The sequence below is a fragment of the Camarhynchus parvulus genome, chromosome 28 (genome assembly GCF_901933205.1).
Source record: "Camarhynchus parvulus chromosome 28, STF_HiC, whole genome shotgun sequence".
Lineage (NCBI taxonomy): Eukaryota > Metazoa > Chordata > Aves > Passeriformes > Thraupidae > Camarhynchus > Camarhynchus parvulus.
In genome coordinates this window covers 5,747,829-5,770,259 of record NC_044598.1, presented here as the reverse complement: position 1 = coordinate 5,770,259, position 22,431 = coordinate 5,747,829, and the positions used below count along the sequence as shown (strand labels likewise).

Sequence of the window (22,431 nt, the reverse complement as noted above, 5' to 3'; positions counted from 1 at the left end):
CTATACCACACTCTTAAAAGTCTTTTTATTTCAAAACTTAAGTATGGATTACACCAAAGTTAGAGGCCTGGCAACATCAGACAGTCACCCTACACAAGATCTGAAGGTTCCACTATGTTATCCTTCATGTAATACAGATACACTTACTATTTAAGATGTTTCTTTTCTGAAAAGAGAAAACTAGAAAAACCAAGGTGGGTGTTGAGTAAAAGCGAGCCACCACACTAAACAAATTCGATGTTTTTGTTCTCTCTCCACTGTATTTAGAAAGCAAAAGCATTATTTACCCATCTGTGAGAAAGCTTTTGGCTGCGGTGCCTGTAGTACTGCTGGACGGAGCACACTTCGCTGCTGTTCCTTTGGTTTCTGGCTAGGGAGACCTGCAAGTGCAAAGTTTTTTCAAGAAGTATAAAGTTCTAAAGTTGGAAAATTCAGCTTCATCTAATCTTCTCTAACTGCTTCCAACAGAACACACAATTAAAAACAGACACTAGAAAAGCTTCTACTCACTTCTTTTCCATCCCTCCTTACTCAGCCTCAAAAGAGAGTTAGTCCCAAATAGGGAAGACTATTTCCTAGCCTAAAAAGACCCTTTAAAATATATTGTCTACCTTATCCAGGAAAGCACAGAAAGAAAGTGATCCAGAAATAAAAGCCAATATGTAAGAGAATTCCAGTAATCCTATTTATGCACTGACATTTTATTCAACTACACATTACAAATCTTCTTTTCTCCTTCCAATAAAGTAATTTCCAGATAGTAGTAAAATACTTTTTTATCCATGCAATCAATTAAACATATTGGTACTATAATAGTTGTGTTGTGTCATTTGACAACCTTTTGGCTTTTTGAATTAACCTGGCCTCACTGGCTGTTACAGTAAGATGCACAGCACTACAACTCTAATTCTGCTAGGATTCAAAAAGCTAATTGACCTTAAACAACCTAATTAAAAAGCCCCCAAACATTGTAACATCAACTCTAGAAGGTTATGGCAAGCCCAGAAAATTCAGTTTTCTGGGCTTGCCATAGGTCAAGAAGAACCCTTGATCCAATAAAATACTGCAACAGAACTCACTCATAGCAATTAATTCCAATTCAGGTCACCCATATTAAAAGGGCATGACATCAGATTATAAAGATATCTAAAATTCAAACACTCATAAGCTCAAAACAGCTTGTTCCTTTCTTAAATTCACCACTCTTCTTTCAAGTGAAATGAAGTTTCCATATATTGATGCAATAATAGCTTTCATTACCTGTATAGTTTTGGGTTTGGTTTTTTCCCCCTCAAATTCCTAGGAAGCTGTAATACTAACATCTTTCTGATAGTGGCTGGGTCTACATCAGTAAACGGGAAACTCAGTCATAGCCAACCTGTAGTGCAGAACAGGCATGATCATGGACCTGCCACTTACACTGCCACCAAAAGCCAGGGAGAGCAGAAGTGGGCATTCTCTTGACACTTCCAGCTGCCCTGGCCTGGTCACAGACTAAACACTCGGTAATGGCCAGAACTTGCTCAAGGCACTCACTGAACACCCTTTTTCTTATGGTTTGCTACCAAAGGAATCAAATTCACTGTCTGTAGGATAACTCCAAGCACATACAGAAGCTTGCTAAGCAGCAACAGCTGGGAGATGCACTTCAAACATGCACAGCTGAGCCAATGCAAAACATGGATGCATCATTATGCATTACACAATGGATATGGGCACAACCACCCCAGAGAAGATAAGATTTTGTTCTGCAGACACATAGGTACTGCCACCTTCTATTTACCACCTTCTATAGCTGATTGATGAAATTACTTAACTAAACAAAGTGCTCGAGCTGGTTTCTTTGCACTGTCGCAGTAAACACTGAACTCACCTGCACTAGGTGCCTGACCATGGATAAGTATTGGTGGCTTCAGCCGGAATCCACTGCTCTTTTCCTCTGGAAGTGAAATACAAAATTACAAGGACAAAGCTGTAACATGTTAGAAATAGCCGTTCAGTCATAAAATTGCTCAGGTTTTCACCACTGTAACAACCCACAAGTTCTATAAATACGCAAAGTTATTAGGAGCTTTCCAAAGAACAAATTCTCTTCTTCTGAAAGAAACCTGAATTTCCAGTGATCATCACAGCAAATATACACCTCAGACAAACACATGGTATCACAAGCAAGAAGTTCAAAATTTTTTTCAGAAGAAACAGGAAAAAGACTGTGTCACCAGAGAAATGGGGCTCCTTCTGTGAAGGACTTAATAAAGATAATAAAGGTTTTAAGTGAGAATCAAACTAAAGAAAGAACAATCAAAATTATGACTGAATGTGACAGCTGCTAACAAGTATCTAACTGCTAATGATCATAAACTAAGTTAAACTTAATTGCTTAATGTTAGTTTCTTGTAGTAAGTTTTTACTCATGTTTTTGTAGTATGAACATAAAAAACTCCTTTGCTCACACTCACTACAGTTATGGTTTTTAAATTAAATATCAAATCTCAAAAAAAATTATAAATCTACAGCTCTTAAAAATTGAGTTCCTTACAACTTAAAAAGAGTAATTATACTTTTTTCCTTTTAGGGGCTTAATATCTGTATTCAGAATAAGACAACTCATCATCTTACAGTCTCACTGTGCTTGGTTATAAGAATAGGATATTGATGTGCATTACAGTGATACCAACACAACTGAACCAGAACGATGGAGACTAACAAAATTAGAAGTTTTGTCAACATAAGGTTCACAGATCATAGCTGAACACAATCATGACCATGCCTTATGCTTGTTTTGCTTTCCAATATAAAAGAACATTTTTCTGAAGTAGATATATGAAACTTTTCCAAAGGTTTTATTTTGAAGCTAGCAGGAAAGGGTCATACTGCAGTATTCTACCATCACTCCCAAAGCATTTAACAACTTTGATATTATTTTAATTACCTCCAGCAATGGTGATGTTGAACAACGAAGTGAGCAAGAGAACAGCTCTAAGATCAGAACCATCATCACTTCTGTTCTCACAGATAGGGTCTTACTTCTGAAGTATCAAGAGTACTTCAGATCACAACAAATTAACAACAGAAACATTTTTTCAAGAAAAATGCAGAAAAATGAGGAAGCTCACCCGGTTCTGAGTCAGAATTGCCTGCAGAAGGTTCACAAAAGCTTGATGGCATAAAGACATTGTTCTTTGTTACTGCAGTCAAGGAAAAAGAAAAAAAAGGGAAGTTGTGGATGTTGTTCTTTATTATAAACCAGTTCCCAGAATTCAAACTGAAGTAATTTTTCTAGTAATTTGTTTTATTTTGGTTTTATTTCTTCTATATTAAAACAGCATTAGGGCCAAAGTAGCAAACAAGCCATTGCCCATAAAATCCTCTCAGTGTCTCCTGAAACAGAGAAAGAAAAAAATTTCATTTTTTCTGAATCCTGTATAAATACAGGATTCCCAATCTGAATTGTATCTGAATTAGGAATTAGAAGTGGTGTTAGTATATATAATAGCATTGCAAAATGTATAATACCATTTCAAAAGGCCCCTGAGGAGAGAGAGCAGAAAGGTGTGTAATGCCTGCTAGAGAGTAGGCATGAACATCTGCGCTCTGACGGACTGTTTTCACCAAGAGGCAACTTAGGTTTGAACTACCCTGCAAAGACAAAACTCTTACAGAAACAGAGAAGAGCACATCAGAGTACTATCAGATGTCACCCCAGCAGCATAATAGTCAACCAAAGGGAAAAAATGTTTGAAAAAACAGGCAAAGGACAGCACTTCTTTTCCACCCTTTTCTGGGTCCTAAAGAAGCAAACAACAGGGAGTTTGGTTGACACCCTGCCCAGCAGTTCTAGTACTTTTGGTATTATACAAAAATCACAATCCAGTTTATAAAATAGGACAATCAGAAGGAGACAGATTTCTCTAACAGATAATTTTGCATGAAGAAAAGCATTGCAGTATTTACTGGCTTTTTTAGTTTTTATAAGGCTGTAGAAAAAGTTCAAGTATGTTGAAAAGAGAAATGAAGCTCATCTCTGAACACCATTGTACTAAAAAATGTCGTATTTGCCTTTTATACTTAAGTCTGAAAATTTTTTTCTTATTTCCTTAAATTCCACCTTCTCTCTTTTTTATTATTGTCTGCCTTAAGCTTAAACATGACACAGTTTTCATGCAAGTAAAATTTCCCTATTCTTGCGAGAAACATAACCCCACCAAAAAAAAAAAAAAAAAAAAGAAGGTGGGAAAGTAAAATATTTTCTGGAAACCAAAGCCATTGAATAATGTCAACAATATTCAAAGAGGTCTTCATGAAACTTGCAATTCAAATCCAAGTTGTCACTGCTTGAGAACAACACACATCAGAGGAAAAGAAAGGTGTCAATAAATCACCACATCCTCTCAAAATTCATTAGCTAAGCAGAGGCTTGAGAAAGGATACTGGACTCCTGGAATATCCAGTATTTAACCAAGAAAGAGTTGAGAAAATTGTTTTCCTACACTTCTTAACAGATGTAAGCATAGAGATTCTAATCTTATATAACAAAGACATAGCAGAATGTAAGTGTTAAGAGACTACGGGGAACCTGGTTATACACATACTATTATTCTAACAGAAAATCTATAAAACCCTGTCTTCATTATTTTTGTGCGTTCTTTTACTGAGAGTGGCTGGCAAACAGATAGCAGCAGCACTGATCATTCAATTCACAGGATGACATCTGGAGACCCACTGAGCTGCCCAACAGAAAATTTGGATCTGAAAGAGAAGAGCTTCATCCCCTGACTAGGACTGGCGCATGAATTTAAAACGGTATGCCCATAAAGTATCAGCAACTACATCTTGGATGTCACAGTCATTTATTTCTTTCAAATTAAAATCAAAATGACTAGGCTTTCACCTTTTAGTCACATCTCCAGAATGTGCTGCATGGGAGAGGAACATTTTTTTAAGACAGTAGAAATAAAGTAGCAGTCTCAAAATCTGCCTCTAACACTGACATATCTTAACTAAAATAACTGTTTACCAAAGCTAAAACCTTCATATGATCTGTGAGGAGAGACAGCAGAAATCAAGACTGTTCCTGAGAGTGAACAAATCTCAAACGTGACCATTCCCATGCAAGTGAACAGCATGAATTTACCCCAGTGAATTCACTGCCCTGACTGTGCACACACACAGGCTGTGGTCATTCTCTCTTGCATATGTCAGGTGTTTAAGAAGTGCACTGAATCCTCCCCATTTTAAAAGTAACGGGAGAAGAGAAAAGATGACTAAAACACGAGTTGAGACTTGAAAAACTTCCCTGGCAGCAGAGTAACTAAGAAAAAGGTAGCACTTATATAAATTTGGAAAGAAGCAACCTGATCACAACAAATCAAGAAGATTTCTGGTTAATTCTGCAATTTTGTGCAAAAACAGCACAATAGTGAAAGGTGAACCTACAAATACACATAAACTTACAGACAGAAAACATTTTTAAAAGCTATCAATAAGCTCCTTTGGGCTTCACCAAATTTGCTAACATGAGTACATGGCTGCTGTGGTCTTAACCCAAAGCACAACAGACAGTAATAAGACTGCTTACAGGACTGGAAAAAGAATTTCTAGGTAGGAAAACTATCCCTCATTTATAATAGTGTAGCAACATTTACCTGACTGAGAGGGAGGGAACTGATTCAAAGACGAAGTTCTCTCTCGTTTTACAGGTGGACAGTAGCTTCCATCCTCTCGATCAGATTCTGTAGAAAAAAATTTATTAGAGAAAATGCAAAACATCCCAGCAAGACACACACTCACGGCTTTTAATTTTACAATAAAATCTCTTACCATCTCCATCTTCTGGACTTGATCCATCTGCAGATCTCTGAAATCAGATTACACTGATCAAAGAAAGATCACATACTGAACATTTCAGTCTCTTCTGTTTGATCCAAATGTTTTAAACATCAGTTAGGAGAACTTTTCCTTAATGTCAATGAAACACACTCAATGCAATAACCTTCTGTGACTTATATGTGAGCATAGAGTTTCACACAGATACTATCAAATGCAATTAATTCAAAATATTTCATTTACAAGTAAGATTCCTGAAGATTACCAAGCACTAATATCTTTAGGGACTGTGTAACAATTACTACAGTTACATTTTCTATATACTGAAAATTTGAAAATGACAGTTTTCAAAATTGGTTTCATTTTTAAAATATGAAGTTTCAAGCTCAACATAAACATACCCATTATTTGTGAGTTCATTTCAAAGCACTTTACCTAATTACTAAGTGACATTAGTTCCTTCAACAAAATTGTAGCATTAGAGGAATGCCTTTCAAAGCATGCTCTATAAACTAGTACAACAGTATTTTTATTGTAATTAGCAATGGATAGTCCCCCTAACATGTTCCACAGCACCAGAACAAAATAAGAAGCACCACGGGCTACCAACTATCATAGATATTTTAAAAGTCTTTGAACAAAGGTTTTATGTATTTTCTGAGGATTTCTATGGCTCCTTCCTCCTATCTCTCTGCCAGTTCCTCAACTAATATAATCTCCTTTGCTCCTCCAAAAAATAACCCCATGACAGATTCCTTTCACTATGGAAGGTGATCACGGCTGCATCAGCATCTTCATCTCACTACAAAACATCTTAGAATAATCAAATTGATTAGGTAAGCAAGAACCTTTAAGATCATCAAGTCTAAGTGATCCATCAGAACTGCCATGCCCAATGCTAAAACATGTCCACAAGTGCCACATCCACACATCTTACAAATCCCTGCAGGGAAGATGGCTCCACCACTGCCATGGGCAGCCTGTTCCGTGGCTGCACAAACTTTTTTTGGAACATGCTTTTCCTAATATCCAATCTAAATGTTCAGCTTGAGGTCATATCCTTTTGTCCTGTAAATTGTTACCTGGAGGAACAGACCAACCCCCCACCTTGGCTATACCATCCTTTCAGACAGCTCTGACATATTGGACCATCTGCCTAGTCCAACACTACCCTTTCATCCCACTCCTGCCCTAGGACATGCAGATGGACACCTCCCCTTCACTCAGTCTTACCTCAGAGATTGGCTGATAAATGGAAGAATGGCAGCTCATGGGCAGAGCCCACTGATGCCCCAAAACTCCTTCCCCACCATTATTTGGCCCACTTGGGCACTGAGAGCAGGCAGACACACAGAAAGACTGCACAAATCTGCACAGGACTTGTATCTGAGGCATACCTTGAGTGTTAGAATGTCAGAAAGTAAAAAACTTTCTATTTAGCATTGCATACATTTAGAACCCAGGTAATACTGTACTATCAGTATTCCACTAAACGCTAATTAAAAACACACTGCACTGTGTCTATTTAATTACCTTTCAGGGCTTTTCTGTTTTATGTTCATAGAAAAAAAATAGCTACCTCACTAGCACCCTAGTTGAGTACTTTTGAAACCTTTAGCATCGGGAATAAGAAGCTACTGACAGGTGTGTGTGAATGCAGGGAGTTGCATTCCAGAACTATCAGCCCAGCCATGTTAATACTGCACTTGATGATCCATGGTTCTTTCCACATAAGTAGTCAAGCAGTCCATGGTACTACCGGAAGGTGGTCGTATTAGTCCCTGACCTTGCCAATACACAATACTTTCCCAAAAGATGAGGTTAAAATGGAAAACCATGGTATCATGTATTTCAACGACCAGCATCTGAACTCAAAATTATTCCATTTTGCCCATAAAGTGTTGTCACATACAAAAGCAATTTGTTTCCACTTTTATCAAAAATCCTGAAAGTGAAAAGAAAACACTTGGTAAAATATTTGCATGAGTGGAACTGCAGATCTCTATATGCAAAAAATCCTTAAAAATAAACAAATTATTTCCACCTGAATGTCAAAAACTTAACATATGCTTCATTCTCAATGCTCAAGTAACACATCCAAAAGTCAAACCTATATGATTTGAGGCTTGTGCCTCAAATCATCTTATCATTGTAATTTTGTAACTGACAAGCACAACTAATGTACCATCACCGTGCCTGTTTAGTGGGTAACAGGCATCAATATCCAAAACCAACTCTGTACTCTACCGAGGGCAAAGCAGAACAGAGAATCTGCTCCAAGTTATTTCCATGCTTCCTAGCCCAAGAGTTTTGGGAGATTAAAGCTGTGTACCTGTGGACAAATTCATGCCAGGCAGATTCCACGGGGGTACACAGATCTACTGTTATTAGCATAAGCTTCACTTTTCTATGAAACCACAGACAAAGTAAGTCACCACTGCAGCCAGAATTGTATACCAGTGCTGCTTCAGAGGAAGCTGGGTACAGTAGACATATATATATGCATGACAAACCTGACAGACTGGAAAAGCAGCAAATTACATTTAGTGACAATGAACAGCAGTCCAGCCTCTCCATTTTACACTTCTCAATCTACTCAGTCTGTACTTTACAGCAACAATATGCTTTAAAATAATGCTTTAAATAAGTACCCCACAAAATAGAAACAAAAGCAAGGACCAGCTCATCCTGTAAGAAACCACTAAGGTAATTAAATTTGTCTACATTCAGTTCTTTGGAATTAGATGCTGATGAGACACAAACTGGTAACAGCAAAATCCAGCCTAGAATTTTCTCATTGAAGAGCAGAAGCCACTTTTCACTTATTCCCTCTGTCCCCAGCTTTCAGAAATCCAGCTAGAGAAAAGTTACATATATGCCTCTAATTATAGAGGCTCCCATAATTAAGACACGTTTCTAGTTAAAGAGATTAGCTTCATAAAGGCTACCAACTGCTTCTTAAAAGCATACATCACAGTAGTTAACTAAATACAAACATTGATTCATCACACAATTGTTACATCAAGCTAAGAGAAGAACTTCAAAACTTTAAATTGTCAGTTTTTCCTTATTTACACTAGTGAGGAGAAACCGGGAGAGGAAGAGAGAATTTGGCTAAAGCAGAAAAGTTCAATGCAATTCAGGGAAAGCTCTAGGAGCTTCTAGTGTTTATCTTTGAAATACTTCTAGTGTTTATCTCTGAAAATGCATTTTAAGATGCAAAAATCATATAAAATGGACTTCAGAGCACAGTAATGCAAGTCTTCAGTCCAGACAGTCTGCACATACACAAGCATTACTGAACTGCCATGATTTGCTTAAAAGCTGTTCCAGAACCTCTTAATCAGCAGTCTTGCTGGGATGGTCATGTGCTGTGGGAGGTTGGTGTAGGACAGCAGAGTTAGGACATAACCATCAGCTCTGCAAGGGGCTGTACCTACAGCCACACTAAATTCATGCCATTCCGAAATATCTATGAGTGTGTATACAAACAAGTAAACAAGAAATACGCAGTGTCTCTTCTTCTGTCTTAACTCATCCATCTTCCCAGGCCCTGAGAAGACTGCACGAAAACTGACACTCCAATGAACCAGTACAAGCACTCTTAAGATGCATCAATCTCCTCCAGATTACAAGGTAAGGGATGATTTTGCTGTAAGACACTGGAATAATTTGAAGAGTACTTGCCAGTACATGCCAGTTACATGCCCATACTGAGCACCATACAATTCAATACATTTAACTGAACTGAATCAAGAAGAATGCTGAAACAGACGTTCTGTACAGCCACTAATTTCTGCATATGATCCCCAACAGCATTTGTGGGTTTTAAATTTCTTTCAGAACACAGTTAACTGGGGTAAGATTTTCTGCTCTCTAAGAACAAGACGAAGACAACAACTTCCTGCTGCATTCCTGAAAGTCTGGTTAACACCATTCTCTTGGATAGTTCTAGTAACACTGCAATTTCAAATGACAGAAAACTGAGATAAAAGTCTGCGATTATGTTTGATAGGAAAGATGTGTGATAACATCTTTACAAAGAATTCCACGGGTGAGGGCATGGGTGTTAACGTCTTTTCGAAATTGGTCTTAATGTCTCCCCTAACTTCAAGCAGCAGGTTTGTTATGGAGCCCAGACAGCCCAACTCCTGAAACACACAAGTGAGGGACTCAGCACAAGCCTGAAGTTAGGAACTTTGGGGTAAAATGACACTTTGAAGCGGGAATATGCAATAGGCAGTTCGGGAAGGCTCTACCTTCCTAGTACTTCAGACAATGGGGAAAGGAAGAGGGCAACATGCAGCCGGGAGTTTGGGATAAAAAGAGAAGGCTGCGCCCTTCAGAACCTCAAGAAAGAAAACCTGGTGGGAACGTGTGGCTAGTGGACTCTCTCCTTTTTTATTCAAATAAAGTTGCAGGACTCCTCTGTCTCCTTTATGGACATTGGCTTTTCAGAGTGTGATTTTCCGCACATGCTTACCAGCTATATTTTAAAATATTAAGCCTTGAAAACGTCAAGCTTCAGAAAAGAAAGAGTTCTGCGGTTAATTAAGCAACAGTCTGAACATTGAGAGGTGCTTAACCTACAGCTATTAGCACCTTATCACGACAATCCACTCAGTACTAGGTTTATTTGAAATGGCCAATTCTTGGACAAAAACCTCGAAACCAACCAGTGCAAGGAAAGGGTCCAGGTATTGGGTGAAGCAGCCTTAACAAAGCTTGAGCAAAAAGCACATGCCTAGGGTGTGATGCCAGAATGAACAGTGACACTCATCTGTACCAAGAAAACATGGTCCACCAAGCAGAGAGATTAGGAACACTTAAAGTTGCTCTGAAAGACTGTATGGTAGGAGTCATTTAGTCATCCAATCTTTCAGAAAAGATTTTGCCGCATCACCAGAAGAAAAATCAAATTATGTGCACTGACAGCTTTTCCACAAGACACTGATTTCGTCCCCACTCCAAACACCCTAATCCTAAACTCTGCTATGATGCTTGGTGCTTTTAGTCTGTTAAAATACGTTACGGGTTGGCATGACACATCCAGTGGAAGCTGTATTACCTGCTCACTTGCTGCAGTATATTATGGCCCATAGAAAGAACAAAGAGTCCTCCTCTAACTGCTTGAAGCAAACCCATCAAATATAGACCCGCTTTCTCATTTATTTAGAAGTGCTCTTGCCCTTAGCAAACACACAGTTTAAATTTTAAAATACTTTAGGTGTCTTCTACAGTTACGCTACTAGGGAGACTCACAAATTTCATTACTTCTAATTGGAACAAGGGTTTAGAGAAGACTAACACTTGAGATCAAAGAACCAGACAGACTGTGATTTGCACTACCTACAGTGAACAGTAATGGATTCCACCTAACGGAAGGGACTGTTTCCTCTAATCCCCTCAGCAGCAGAAGTACTTGGTAGATTGACACTTACCCCTGCCAGTTCTTGTTGAATAGGAGCAAGCTGGGCTTCAGAAGCAGGACTCAGGGTAGCACTGACTGAGGCCACAGCAGGAGCAGGGTGCTCAGAGTCGCACTCACCAGCTGGTTCTGTGTGACCCAGACCATGGTAGGGGGGCTCAACCTCTCCCTGGGGGTCCTCGCCTGAATCCGACAAAGCTTTTTGCTCTGCAGGGGACTGTGAGCAGAAAAGACAACGTCCCTTCAATGCAAGGCTGCAACATGAGATTGGTCGTCCTAGCCAGAGGATCCATTTGTTTAATTTTCACTGTTTTCACAGTAGGGCAGAAGGAGCTGCTTGTTCCTGAGACTCCAATTAAAATACATAGAAACTCTGTGACAGACGTGCTGAAAGAATTAGTTCCCATCCCTGAGAAAAGCCTTAGTTGGAGCAAATGCACTCTTTTGAAAGTTACCAAAATCATCTGTGTCCCCAGCAAAGAGGATTTTGCCAGCTACAGGCTTGTTGGGGTTTAACTCCTCCCCTTTCTCAAGGACTAAAGGACAGTTGATAGCTTTCACCTTCAGATTCAGATATAAAAATTAGACAAGTACTCTAAATAAGTGTCCTCCACTGCCTCTTCAGCCAACTTTTGAGGGAGGTGAGGCTGGTTATAAAATTCTCACAGAAATTTATTATTTTAACATTCACACAAGACACAGGATCCCTTCATATATACATGACGGTGAATTATCTGAAAAGCAACACCAACTTTTTTTCATAAATTAGCAAGTTTCAATCTATTTCAAGGAGGGAGGTGACTGGATAACTAGTGCAACTTAATGGGATTTGGTATTTGCTGAACCTCTGCCACAGACTTTTCATTCCTTCACATCATTTAATGTTGCACATCCCTGCCTGTACAACAAAAGTTAGCATTATCATATTCTGTACACATTTGAAGAACAAACAAGTTATAAAAAGGCTTTGAGCACAAACAACTGTATTGTGATTAAGGACTGAATTATAGTCCATGGATAACATGCAGGCCAAGGATGTGCACTTGCAATCTGTGGCCTGTGCTTCCTGGCATCTTATGGTGAAGTATCTGAAGAATTATGCAGTAAGGAAAAGATGGCACTCAAACGGACACAACCTCGGTTTGCTCCCAGAAAACACTTGGTAGAATGAAGAAACTAAAAATGCTCATCATTGCCCAGGTCTGTGCAAGAAAGTAAGCAAAAGCCTGAAAACTAAACAGCACCACTTAAGAGCCAAGTTCTTCAATTAACACTTGCCCTGTCATGGTAACAAAAGCCAGCGAAATTTTATACATGAAATTTTATTATGCAAGAAATTACTATGATTAAGGCTCAAAATAGTAAAAATATATTTATGGGGATATTACTATGGAGATCAGGTAAAAGTTCAGGGCGCTGGGTTTTTGTACTGTCAAAGTTATCTAACATTTTAATTTTTAGTTTTTAATTACAGACCCAAACACTAACTTAAAACCCCACAGAATGAGAATAGTTAAGGAAACATTTTTTCACCAAACATTTAATAAAATCTAGCAGTCTAGCCACCTATCCTTACCTTTTTGTCTGGGGAGAACAGAAGGAAAGGCTACCTGGAACTGGGCATAGCACTTAAAATATATGTAAAAAAAAGAGCCTTACCAGAAATTTATACTGGCTTCTAGGTAGAGTTTAGAAAATTGCTCGTAATGAAGAAGAGGTACAAACATGCAATGCACACTTGTGCTAAGCACTTAAAAATGGAAATGACAAAATATTTTGCAAGTAATTGATATTGCCACAGTTTAGAATATCCTAAAGTAGACTAAGTAAACATTCAACAGATTTTAATAACTCCTGTAATACTTGAAATACTTGCTGTCAAGCATTTTTAAAAGTGGAAATAAGTATAAATCTGACTTCTATCCTAAGCAAGACTGGAGTATCTGCTTCAAGACCCACAAAACAAACAAAGAAAAATAACTATTGCAAATCACCACTTCTATGAAGAAAAATCTGAATCCAATATAAGAATTTAATGGCCAATATATAAATATATTTTAAAAAATTATATTAGAAAAAGTATATTAATCAAAAACTACTGTAAGTTTCAGAATTCTGTGAATAGTACATGGTTTAAGTCATGGAAGACAAGACCAACAAAGGACTCAAGGATTTATCTATCAAACCAGAACTGCTCCAGGCAGATGTTTGTACAGCCTGTTTTTTGCTCTCAAAAAAGCATATCCAAAGGAAACTGTGAACTCTTAAAATTAATTTTAATCCTTGGTCATGCATACTATTGAAAGTGTTTCCTAGTCTCTTAGCTTCATGAATTCTGATCTAAGCTCCTTCTGGAAGTTCTTTGGAGCTGGTGAACAGCTCTCTTCATTTTTGCTGGAATATTTTGCCTGAGAAATGTGTCACTCCTTGAGCCTCCTCTCTCTAGAGAAAGCATTCCTTATAAAATACAGTTCTCGGGAGAACTTGACAGAAACCTGTTCCTGCCTCTTAAATACTATGGCAAAGATCAAGGGAGAGTTGAATAATATTAAGAAGCCACCTACACAAATTCGCCTAGCTAAACCAGATCAAACAACTTCTATTTTTTTTTAAACTAAAAATAACACACCCAGACTAAATACATCTATTTGGAGATTTGGCTTCCTCTGTATTGCAGAAAATAAGGAGAGACATGAAGGAATAATTAAAAGCTAAGACTCATATGATACCACAGTCACCAAATATAGGCAAGGAAATCATATTATTTTTCAATAAAGACTGGAACAAGCACTCTTGGACCAGCTTTTCCTCACAGTTCTGAGTTATTTGCAACCCCTTTCCTCATTTTCCTCACTCTAGCACCTCTATCCAATGGCCTAAAAAGACTACTCTCAGTATATCTTTTCACATTTTTACCTGCTTAGAGCCAAGGACAACTCTTGCCTATATGCCTAAGAGCCTTTATCAGCCTCTCTATATTCCTCCAAGCTTTTTCTACACAACTGTCTCTCCAAATACCTTCTCATGACTGTTCTTTTAAGTACAGCAACATATTCAAAATTATGACCTCTTAAGCACAAATTTTAACTCCTTAAGTATACTATGGACTTTATCAGTTCCACTGGGTATCCATGCTAACAATGCTGAAACAGACTGGGAAAGGGAATGCTCTGCCTCTCTGTACACAAATAACTTCACAGTTCTCTCTCTGTCACTATCCTAAACCTTTAAGTCATGGCCACAGCATGAAGAATCTTTTCTAGTCATTTGCCTCCCCAAACCACCAAAACCCAAGCATTTCCAAATAACACTGCATCAAAGCAGGACTTCAACTAACCCCTACTTTACATATCTTTAAAAAAAAAAATTAACTCATTATTTTGCTCTCCAGGCTACCTGGGAATACCATCTTCCAATCACATCCATCACTTTTACAACTCTATACCTAGTTTTAAAACTCCATAGTTAAGACCATGATTACAGCTTGAACAATTGAACAACATAAACCCTTATTCACTCCAGAAGCTTTGCATTTAGGACCACCAGTTACCTGTTGAAATCTTTGTACCACTTTGGTATGGAACATGACCCAAGTATCACCTAACTTACCTTCTTTCACAGTCAATCTTAAAAGGCCACCATTATCAACTCACATAGGGAAAGCAGTACACTGATCAAAACTGGTTACACAACAAACTAAAGTGCTCTTTTCTATATTCTACCAATACCCCAACACAGGCTGGTGGAGGGAGGAGGACAAGGTGCAAGCCACATCATAAACAATGGTGTTTTCAAGTGCAAAAATTTTTTAAATCTGAGTGGAGAATCTACCTTTTCTTGTACTTGTGACTAGGGATGTCATAATGATCCTATGTGATGACAATCAGTAACGACCAGTTTACCAACAGTTCATACTAGAAGAAAAAATGACACTACTTTAAAAACATTTTTGGACAAAGTGTTTCTTTACAGTACTACTGATTAAATTTGTTTGAGCTAATATACTTGCTTAAAAATGTGTCAATCCAAAAATGACAGAATACTTTCACCTCAGAAATGCATGTTAAAACCTAACTTCAGAAAATCACTTAAAGTAATCTATTGCCAGAAAAACCATTGTCATGAAATGGTTTTATGGCAGAAGCTAAAATCAGTTTCAGATCAGAAACACCAAAGTGTCTAATATTAAACACAGATATAAGTTGTATCCATGAATTTAAATATTTAATTCAAAAAGTGCTATGAAAAACACAGCTTAGCTCATAAAGAAGTTATTTGGAGTAACAGAAATAGTCCATGCCTAACATAGTGAGGTTCAGACTTCATACTGCTTTCAGACCTCAGTAGTTTGAGCCTTAAGCTGATGCAATTTTCCAACTTGTGTCAGCCCTAGGAACTCTGCTTGTCAGCAACACGAATAGCAGTGCTACTATTCAGATATTTGCAAGATTATATTTCACACTTTGTAAAAATAGTTCTCAAATAGTTAAGGAGATATAAAAATCATGAAAATGCAGACTCACTCATATTTAGTAACTACAAACTTGACATCCACCATTAATTGACATCTAAATTGAAAACCAGGACAGACTAATCCTATCTTTTCACATAATTCACAGAATTATGAGGTTGGAAGAGACCCTTCAAGATCATCAAGTCCAACCCATGCCCTAACACCTCAACTAAACCATGGCATCAAGTGCCACATCTAGTCTTTTTTTAAACACATACAGGGATGGCCACTCCACCACCTCCCTGGGCAGGCCATTCCAGAACTTTATCACCCTTTCTGTAAAAAGCTTTTTCCTAATATCCAACCTAAATTTCCCTTGGCACAGCTTGAGACTGTGTCCTCTGGTTCAATCAGTTGCTGCCTGGTGAAAGAGACCAACTCCCACCTGACTATAACCACCTTTCAGGAAGTTGTAGGGAGTGATAAGGTCACCTCTGAGTCTCCTTTTCTGCAGGCTAAACACCCCCAGCTCCCTCAGTAGTTCCTCATAGGGCATGTGTTCCAAGCCCCTCACCAGCCTTGTTGCCCTTCTCTGGATGTGCTCAAGTGTCTTTAACTGCAAAAGAAAATTCAAACCTCCTTATGTAAAGTAACATTAAGGGGCAGCATTATGAACACTATGCATTCTTTGTCCCCTCTAAATAAACATGTCAAATTGCAAGGTCTGATGTTTTATTCAAGTGTATACATCCCTAGCTGGAAGATGCAGTTAAAAAAATTAGTTTCCAGACTGGTATGAATTTTGTCCTAGAACATCCTGAATATTTTCCAATTTCTAGTGGAGAAAAAGATCATAAAACCATAGAATTGTTCAGGTTGGAAAACTTCTCCAAGATCAGAGTCGAGCCATTCCCTCATCACTAACCAAGTCTACCAGTAGCCCACATCCCCAAGTGCCACATCCGCACAGCTTTTAATTCCCTGTAGGGATGGGGACTCCACCACTGTCCTGGGCAGCTGTGACAGGGCTGGACAGCCCTTTCAGTGAAGAAATTCCCAATATCCAAACTAAAACACCCCAGCGCAACTTGAGGACATTTCCTCTCATCCTGTCCCTTGTTCCCTGCTAGCAGAGCCTGACCCCCACCTGGCTCCACCCTCCTGTCAAGGAGTTGCAGAGAGTGAGGTGTCCTCTGAGCCTCCCTTTCTCCAGGCTGAGCCCCTGCAGCTGCTCCTTATCAGCCTTGTGCTCCAGACCTTTCCCCAGTTCTGTTCCCTTCTCTGAACATGCTCCAGCCCTTCAGTGACTTTCTTGTCATGAGGGGCCTAAAACTGAACCCAGGATTTGAAATGCCTCAGCAGTGCCCAGTCACTGCCCTGGTCCTGCTGGCCACACTGTGGCCGGTACAGGCCAGGTGCCATTGGCCTTCTTGGCCACCTGGGCACACCTGGGCTCATGTTCAGCCACTGTTGACCAGCACCCCCAGGTCCTTCTCCACCAGGCAGCTTTCCAGCCACTCTGCTCCAAGCCTCAAATGTACCATGGTGTTGGTATGACCCAAATGTCAGACACCTACCAAGCACAAACTTAAGTCAGGATTTCTAGAAAAAGAACATTCTTTAACTTAATAGTAGACACTACTGTTAGTTCCAGAAAAATCAGTAAGACCACTGAATTATATCAACCCAGCTGTAATAATGAGAGGATCTGTAGACGCTGCAATTAAATAATTCTGCTTAGGACATCCAGGTTCACGTGGAAAAATAGTAGACAAACATATATAACCATCACAGACAGTTAACCGAATACACAATGCAGTGCTTTTTCTTCCCCTCAGCTTATTGTCAGACTGCTGTGTCAGCACTAAAAAGCCTCCACTAACACTTTTGCTTACAGAAAAAAGTGACTTGACTAGACAGACATTTTGCTAAATTAAAATTATAATTTACATTGAGAAATTACATATTCAAGTAGTGTGTTGTTTGACAACTATTTTGAAGTTACTTTTGCATTTTCTTCAAAACATTGCTCAAGGAAAAACTCCTCTGTTTACAGGATTTCCCTGATAACTTTAAGAAGGATAGTCTTTAGTGGTAGACAATGCACTTAACCAAGCACCTTTTACAGAAACAGTAATGGAGTTTACCCTTCTTGGGAACACCTAGCTATTAAGTCTTTCTGAAAATACAGTGATAGATCTCAACCAATATGTAACCTGATGCACTTTTCCTTAATTAAGTTGATTAAAACTGGCCTGAATACCGGTTCTGATATACGCAGCACAGTATATATGCTGTTACTTTGGGCTCACAGCATCATGTTCTAGCTATACTACTACTATATCTATACTACAAAAAACAACTACTGGCACAAGCAACAAGCTCTTAATCCAATCAAACTGCAAGAAGCACAGCATTGATACAAGTCCTTCTCTGCAGTGTCAACTACACCACAATAAAAGCTACTAAAATTATTAACCACTCCCCCTTCCTCTTTAAAAATCCTACATCTCCACACAACACACAGTTTAGCATAAGCATTTATGTCTGTTACTACTCTGAAAATTGGCAACTAACTGACAGACGCTGCCACTAGACTCTCTGATCTGTTTCAAGGAACAGGCCCTATTCCCCACCCAAGCCAGACTTACTCCATGCCCAAAGCAACAGTGGCTAGCCCCAATGACAGCACCACCACCACTTGGCATTTAAATAAATGTATAACTTATCTCTAACTCCCGTGCCTTCAAGATGCTGAGAAACCCACAGACTCTCTACCAAACAAAGCCAGACTTTCTGTCTGTGCCGAGGCAGAGGTGGTCCTGAATACAGCTATCTGTTCAGCATCACCTCAGCATCCTCAGAGGCAGCTGGGCAGATTAAAATCACAGATGTCTCTCCCTGGATCATCTCTGCTAGCCCCAAAACACATTATCCCTTTAATTAATATATTTTTACAAATATTTTATTGACACCTATCAGAACACAACAGAACTGTCTCACAGTCCAGTGCAGGAGTTTGCACAGCTTAATACTGAAGGCATGCAGTATGGAGGCCACTGAAGGGGTGCAGAAGCAAAGGTGCATCATGAAGGAACTTGAGAGTATAAGAACTGCTATCTTGGCATGTAAAGACAAGGCCAGGTAAAAAGGACACAGGACCATGTCACTCTGCCTGGATTGCACACTGCTATGACCACCACAATGGTAAAGGACACCTGCAGAGAACACTCACCATGATGCAACTCATAAGGGACTTCAGAAAAGTCCAAGCAACAGTGGGTGACTGGGAGCTGTTTCCTAAAAGGAAACATGATCAAAATTGGTAGTGCAAACACTACCACTCCTTCATTCCACAGTATATGTAAACAGTTATTGTAAAAAATGTAATTAAAAATATGTCTTGAAAGTACTTACTCTCTAGCAGATTTAATTTGATTAGCTAATTTTAGGAGGACAGCAGACTTAAATCCTTTCCAAGCTGAGAAACTATTTGAAGCTCCTGCTGAGGAATATGCCTATTGAACCTGTGAGAAACCTTGAGTCTGGTACTTGTTCTAAACTAAAGAAAAGCTATCAACTGAAAAATGATTCAGTATTTCAATTCAAACATTTCTGACTCGACAAACAGCAAACCAATGCAGTGATCCGACAGAGAGTGTATCACATACTTCTCTTGGTTCCCACCATCTTCAACAGAAACATGAATAACCTTGATTTTTTTCCCACATAAATCTTACTAGCTTTTACTATTAACCAGACAGAATTAAATACCATATTGAGATGCAGGAACAGAATTACCATTTCCCAAGGTAACTAGACACTTCACAGCATACAAACCAAAGATATGAGAGACATTTAAGTATCCTGAGGTGAAAAGCAATAATCTGGACCAGTTTTCTTTCCTTTATCTTAACCCCATTATCAGAAAAACAAATTTTGTAGCTTTGTCATGCTGAGTGCATCAGCACTCCTCTGACTCATGTTCAAGATACACCTTCACCATACTTTTTCTTTCACATTGGTCCATCTTCTGTCTGAAGAGCTACCCATAATTGTGAAACCACCATACATCTTCCCACTTTTAGCCCTTCAGTACCTGCTTGCCCTATGCCCATTAATGATGTTAATGCTCTATTATCCACCTTCAGCTTCACAACAACACAAAAGCTGATCACCATGGAAGAAAGGAGTCAGGGCTAAGAACAAAACCAAAAAAAGGTATCAATATCTCCTTACCTTCTGTGCTTTATCCTTTTGAAATACAAAGACAGGTGGGGCAATGGCAGGTTTTTCTGTAAAAAAAGAAATCATTGGAGTTTTTTCCAAGCACATTCATATTGACTATTATGAAAATGTTATGTTCTATGATGCTTTTAGCAACAATGAATCCCTAAGCTGTAACACATATTGTTTCTACCAGTTCCTGGTAACAGGTGTTTATAAGGACTTGATCTTCAAAAGTAAAAAGGGGGAGTGTGTGTGATAAAGCAGAGGTGAGAATTCCTGAGCATTCAACAAACTGATGCATCTTATCTGTGAGTTATATTTTAAGAGAAGCTGCACACACACCAGGCAGTCAGCAGCTCTCCTGTATGTTTGTATATAAAGATGAGTACAGTATTTCAGCCTGTCTTTCAGTCTGGAAATGGGATTTACGGAGAGCTAGATTTGCAAAGAAATTAAATAAATAAGTTCCACCTTTGCAATTATGCAGTCCTATAAACAAGTCTAGACACCTAAGAAAACTAAAAATTTTAAAACTTTCAGAGCTTGAAAGGCTAGCATAAAAGCAAAAGGAAATATAAAGCTATCAAGAGCTACCTTGCACCAAAAAAAAGAACAGTATCACAAAATCTTGCAGGCTCAGTAAAGTACTTGGATCACCATATAAGGAAAAAGGGATGAAACTGTCAATTTGGGAACTACTATATTAAATGAGTTTGGCTGAAAAAGTGAAACTTTAGTTGACATTCACAAAATTATGAAAATTATTACCAGAACTGTGCATTTAATTGAGAGGGTAGAAGAGCCTCTATTTTTTAGATGGATCTTTCTATATTTTAGATGGATCACTGCAAGACTGATCTAGCAAGACTGGCATAATTTGTTCAACAAAAGGTAAAATGAATCAAGAAACTAAGCTACTTATGACATCATTTTGCCTGATATCTTTTTCCCTTTATTTTTTAAGTTCATCTATCCAGCAAATACTGCTGAATCTTAAAAATGCTTATTAATAAGAGCAATGTGCAGACAATCCATTTCAGAAGTGAAAACAATATAGACCCTTATATGTAATACCTGTCCCAAAACCCAGAGTCTGTTGAAACAAGACAGGGATCCATTTTCATTTCCTGCACCTCGGTATAACTGCCTGTGGGGGGCTTCACTGAGACAATAGCCAAGCTTTTAAATCCTGACTTCAAAGTGACAGTTATTTCTTAATACCATGTGGTATACTTGTCTTAGGTTGGAAATGTGGGTGTGTATTCTATTCCTATCTGTTAGAAGTGGTGCAGTTGTCTTTTGTTAATTGGGTAGTTTTCTTTATCTTTTCCGCAACTAATCCTCCCTCGGGGAGATATCTTCTGTTAATGGGCCATTGAGTCTCACTTGCATGACTGATAAAAATTACATCATCCCATTGTGAGGTGTGCCACCCAGAGGGAGGAGCCAAGCATTCATATCTGGATATAATCAGAAATTTGGAAGACCATAGTCAGCCTTTTCCACCGGATTCCCAGAGGAAGACCAGGCCCATCTACACCACCACTGGATCTTCAGAAAAAAACACAGGATCACAGCTCCAACAGAACCACACCTATCACTGCAGGACGACTGCAGCCACCATTTAATGGGACTGCTACCAACACCCTGACCCACCGGGTTTCAGGTCATATCCTGACTCTGTCAGTGTTGTTTTGTATTACTGCATTGTTCCTTTTCTTTTATTTTTTAAAATTTTCTTTCCTAATAATGAACTGTTATTCCTGCTCCCATATCTTTGCCTGAGAGCTCCTTAATTTCAAAATTATAACAATGTGCAGGGAGAGGGTTTACAGTTTCCATTTCAGGGGAGGCTCCTGCCTTCCTTAGCAGACACCTGTCTTTTCAGACCAAGACAATACTTCAGTGCTCATTAGTGCTACTGCTACAGCAGCATGCCCTCTGCCAAACCAGTCAGTAGGGACAGCTACCAGAATGTGGGACTTGATTGTCATGCACACCTTACAAGAGACTCCTACACCAAATTCCACAAATACCAAGGAGAACTGAACAAAATCTACTTGTCTCTCTAGTGCATAACAAAGGACTGAAGTAATGAAAGAGACAAAAGCAAAGATAAACAGATTCAACAACAATGCAGAGTGCAAAGAAAAGCACTCTGGGACAGCTGGCAAAAGATGGAATGAGTAGCCAGAGAAATTGATGCAAAGTAACACAAATTACAAAATGGAGTCCAATGATTGAAAACTAAGCACTCAGGAAAAAAGAAGACAGATGTCAGAAACAGCAGAAAGCTCACAGGAAAAAAATAACTTGATGAAAGAACAAAAGCGAGTGAAAAACCTCCAACTATTTGAGATTGCGTCCAGCTATGACAAATGAGAATGGCAAAAGGATCTAATAAAGCAAACTATGGCCAGGCCTGTCAGTCAACCTGAAAAGGGGAGCACTGGTGCAACATCTGATAGTCTTTGTCCATTGAAGGAACACAGTC

General features: G+C 38.8%; 1 protein-coding gene across 2 annotated transcripts in view; it reads right to left on the bottom strand.

Annotated features, from left to right (window-relative positions):
* RANBP3 (RAN binding protein 3) overlaps positions 1-22,431 on the bottom strand; it is a 59,470-nt gene that overhangs the window by 28,117 nt on the left and 8,922 nt on the right. The window contains exons 2-8 of one of the 2 annotated variants that reach the window (XM_030966551.1): positions 19,947-20,002; positions 11,268-11,471; positions 5,821-5,857; positions 5,646-5,732; positions 3,117-3,188; positions 1,874-1,939; positions 288-380 (exon numbers count right to left, since the gene is read on the bottom strand). In XM_030966551.1, the coding sequence (XP_030822411.1) occupies positions 288-380; positions 1,874-1,939; positions 3,117-3,188; positions 5,646-5,732; positions 5,821-5,857; positions 11,268-11,471; positions 19,947-20,002 (615 nt within the window). The remainder of the gene's footprint in view (positions 1-287; positions 381-1,873; positions 1,940-3,116; positions 3,189-5,645; positions 5,733-5,820; positions 5,858-11,267; positions 11,472-19,946; positions 20,003-22,431) is intronic. The other variant, XM_030966552.1, reaches the window with a different exon arrangement.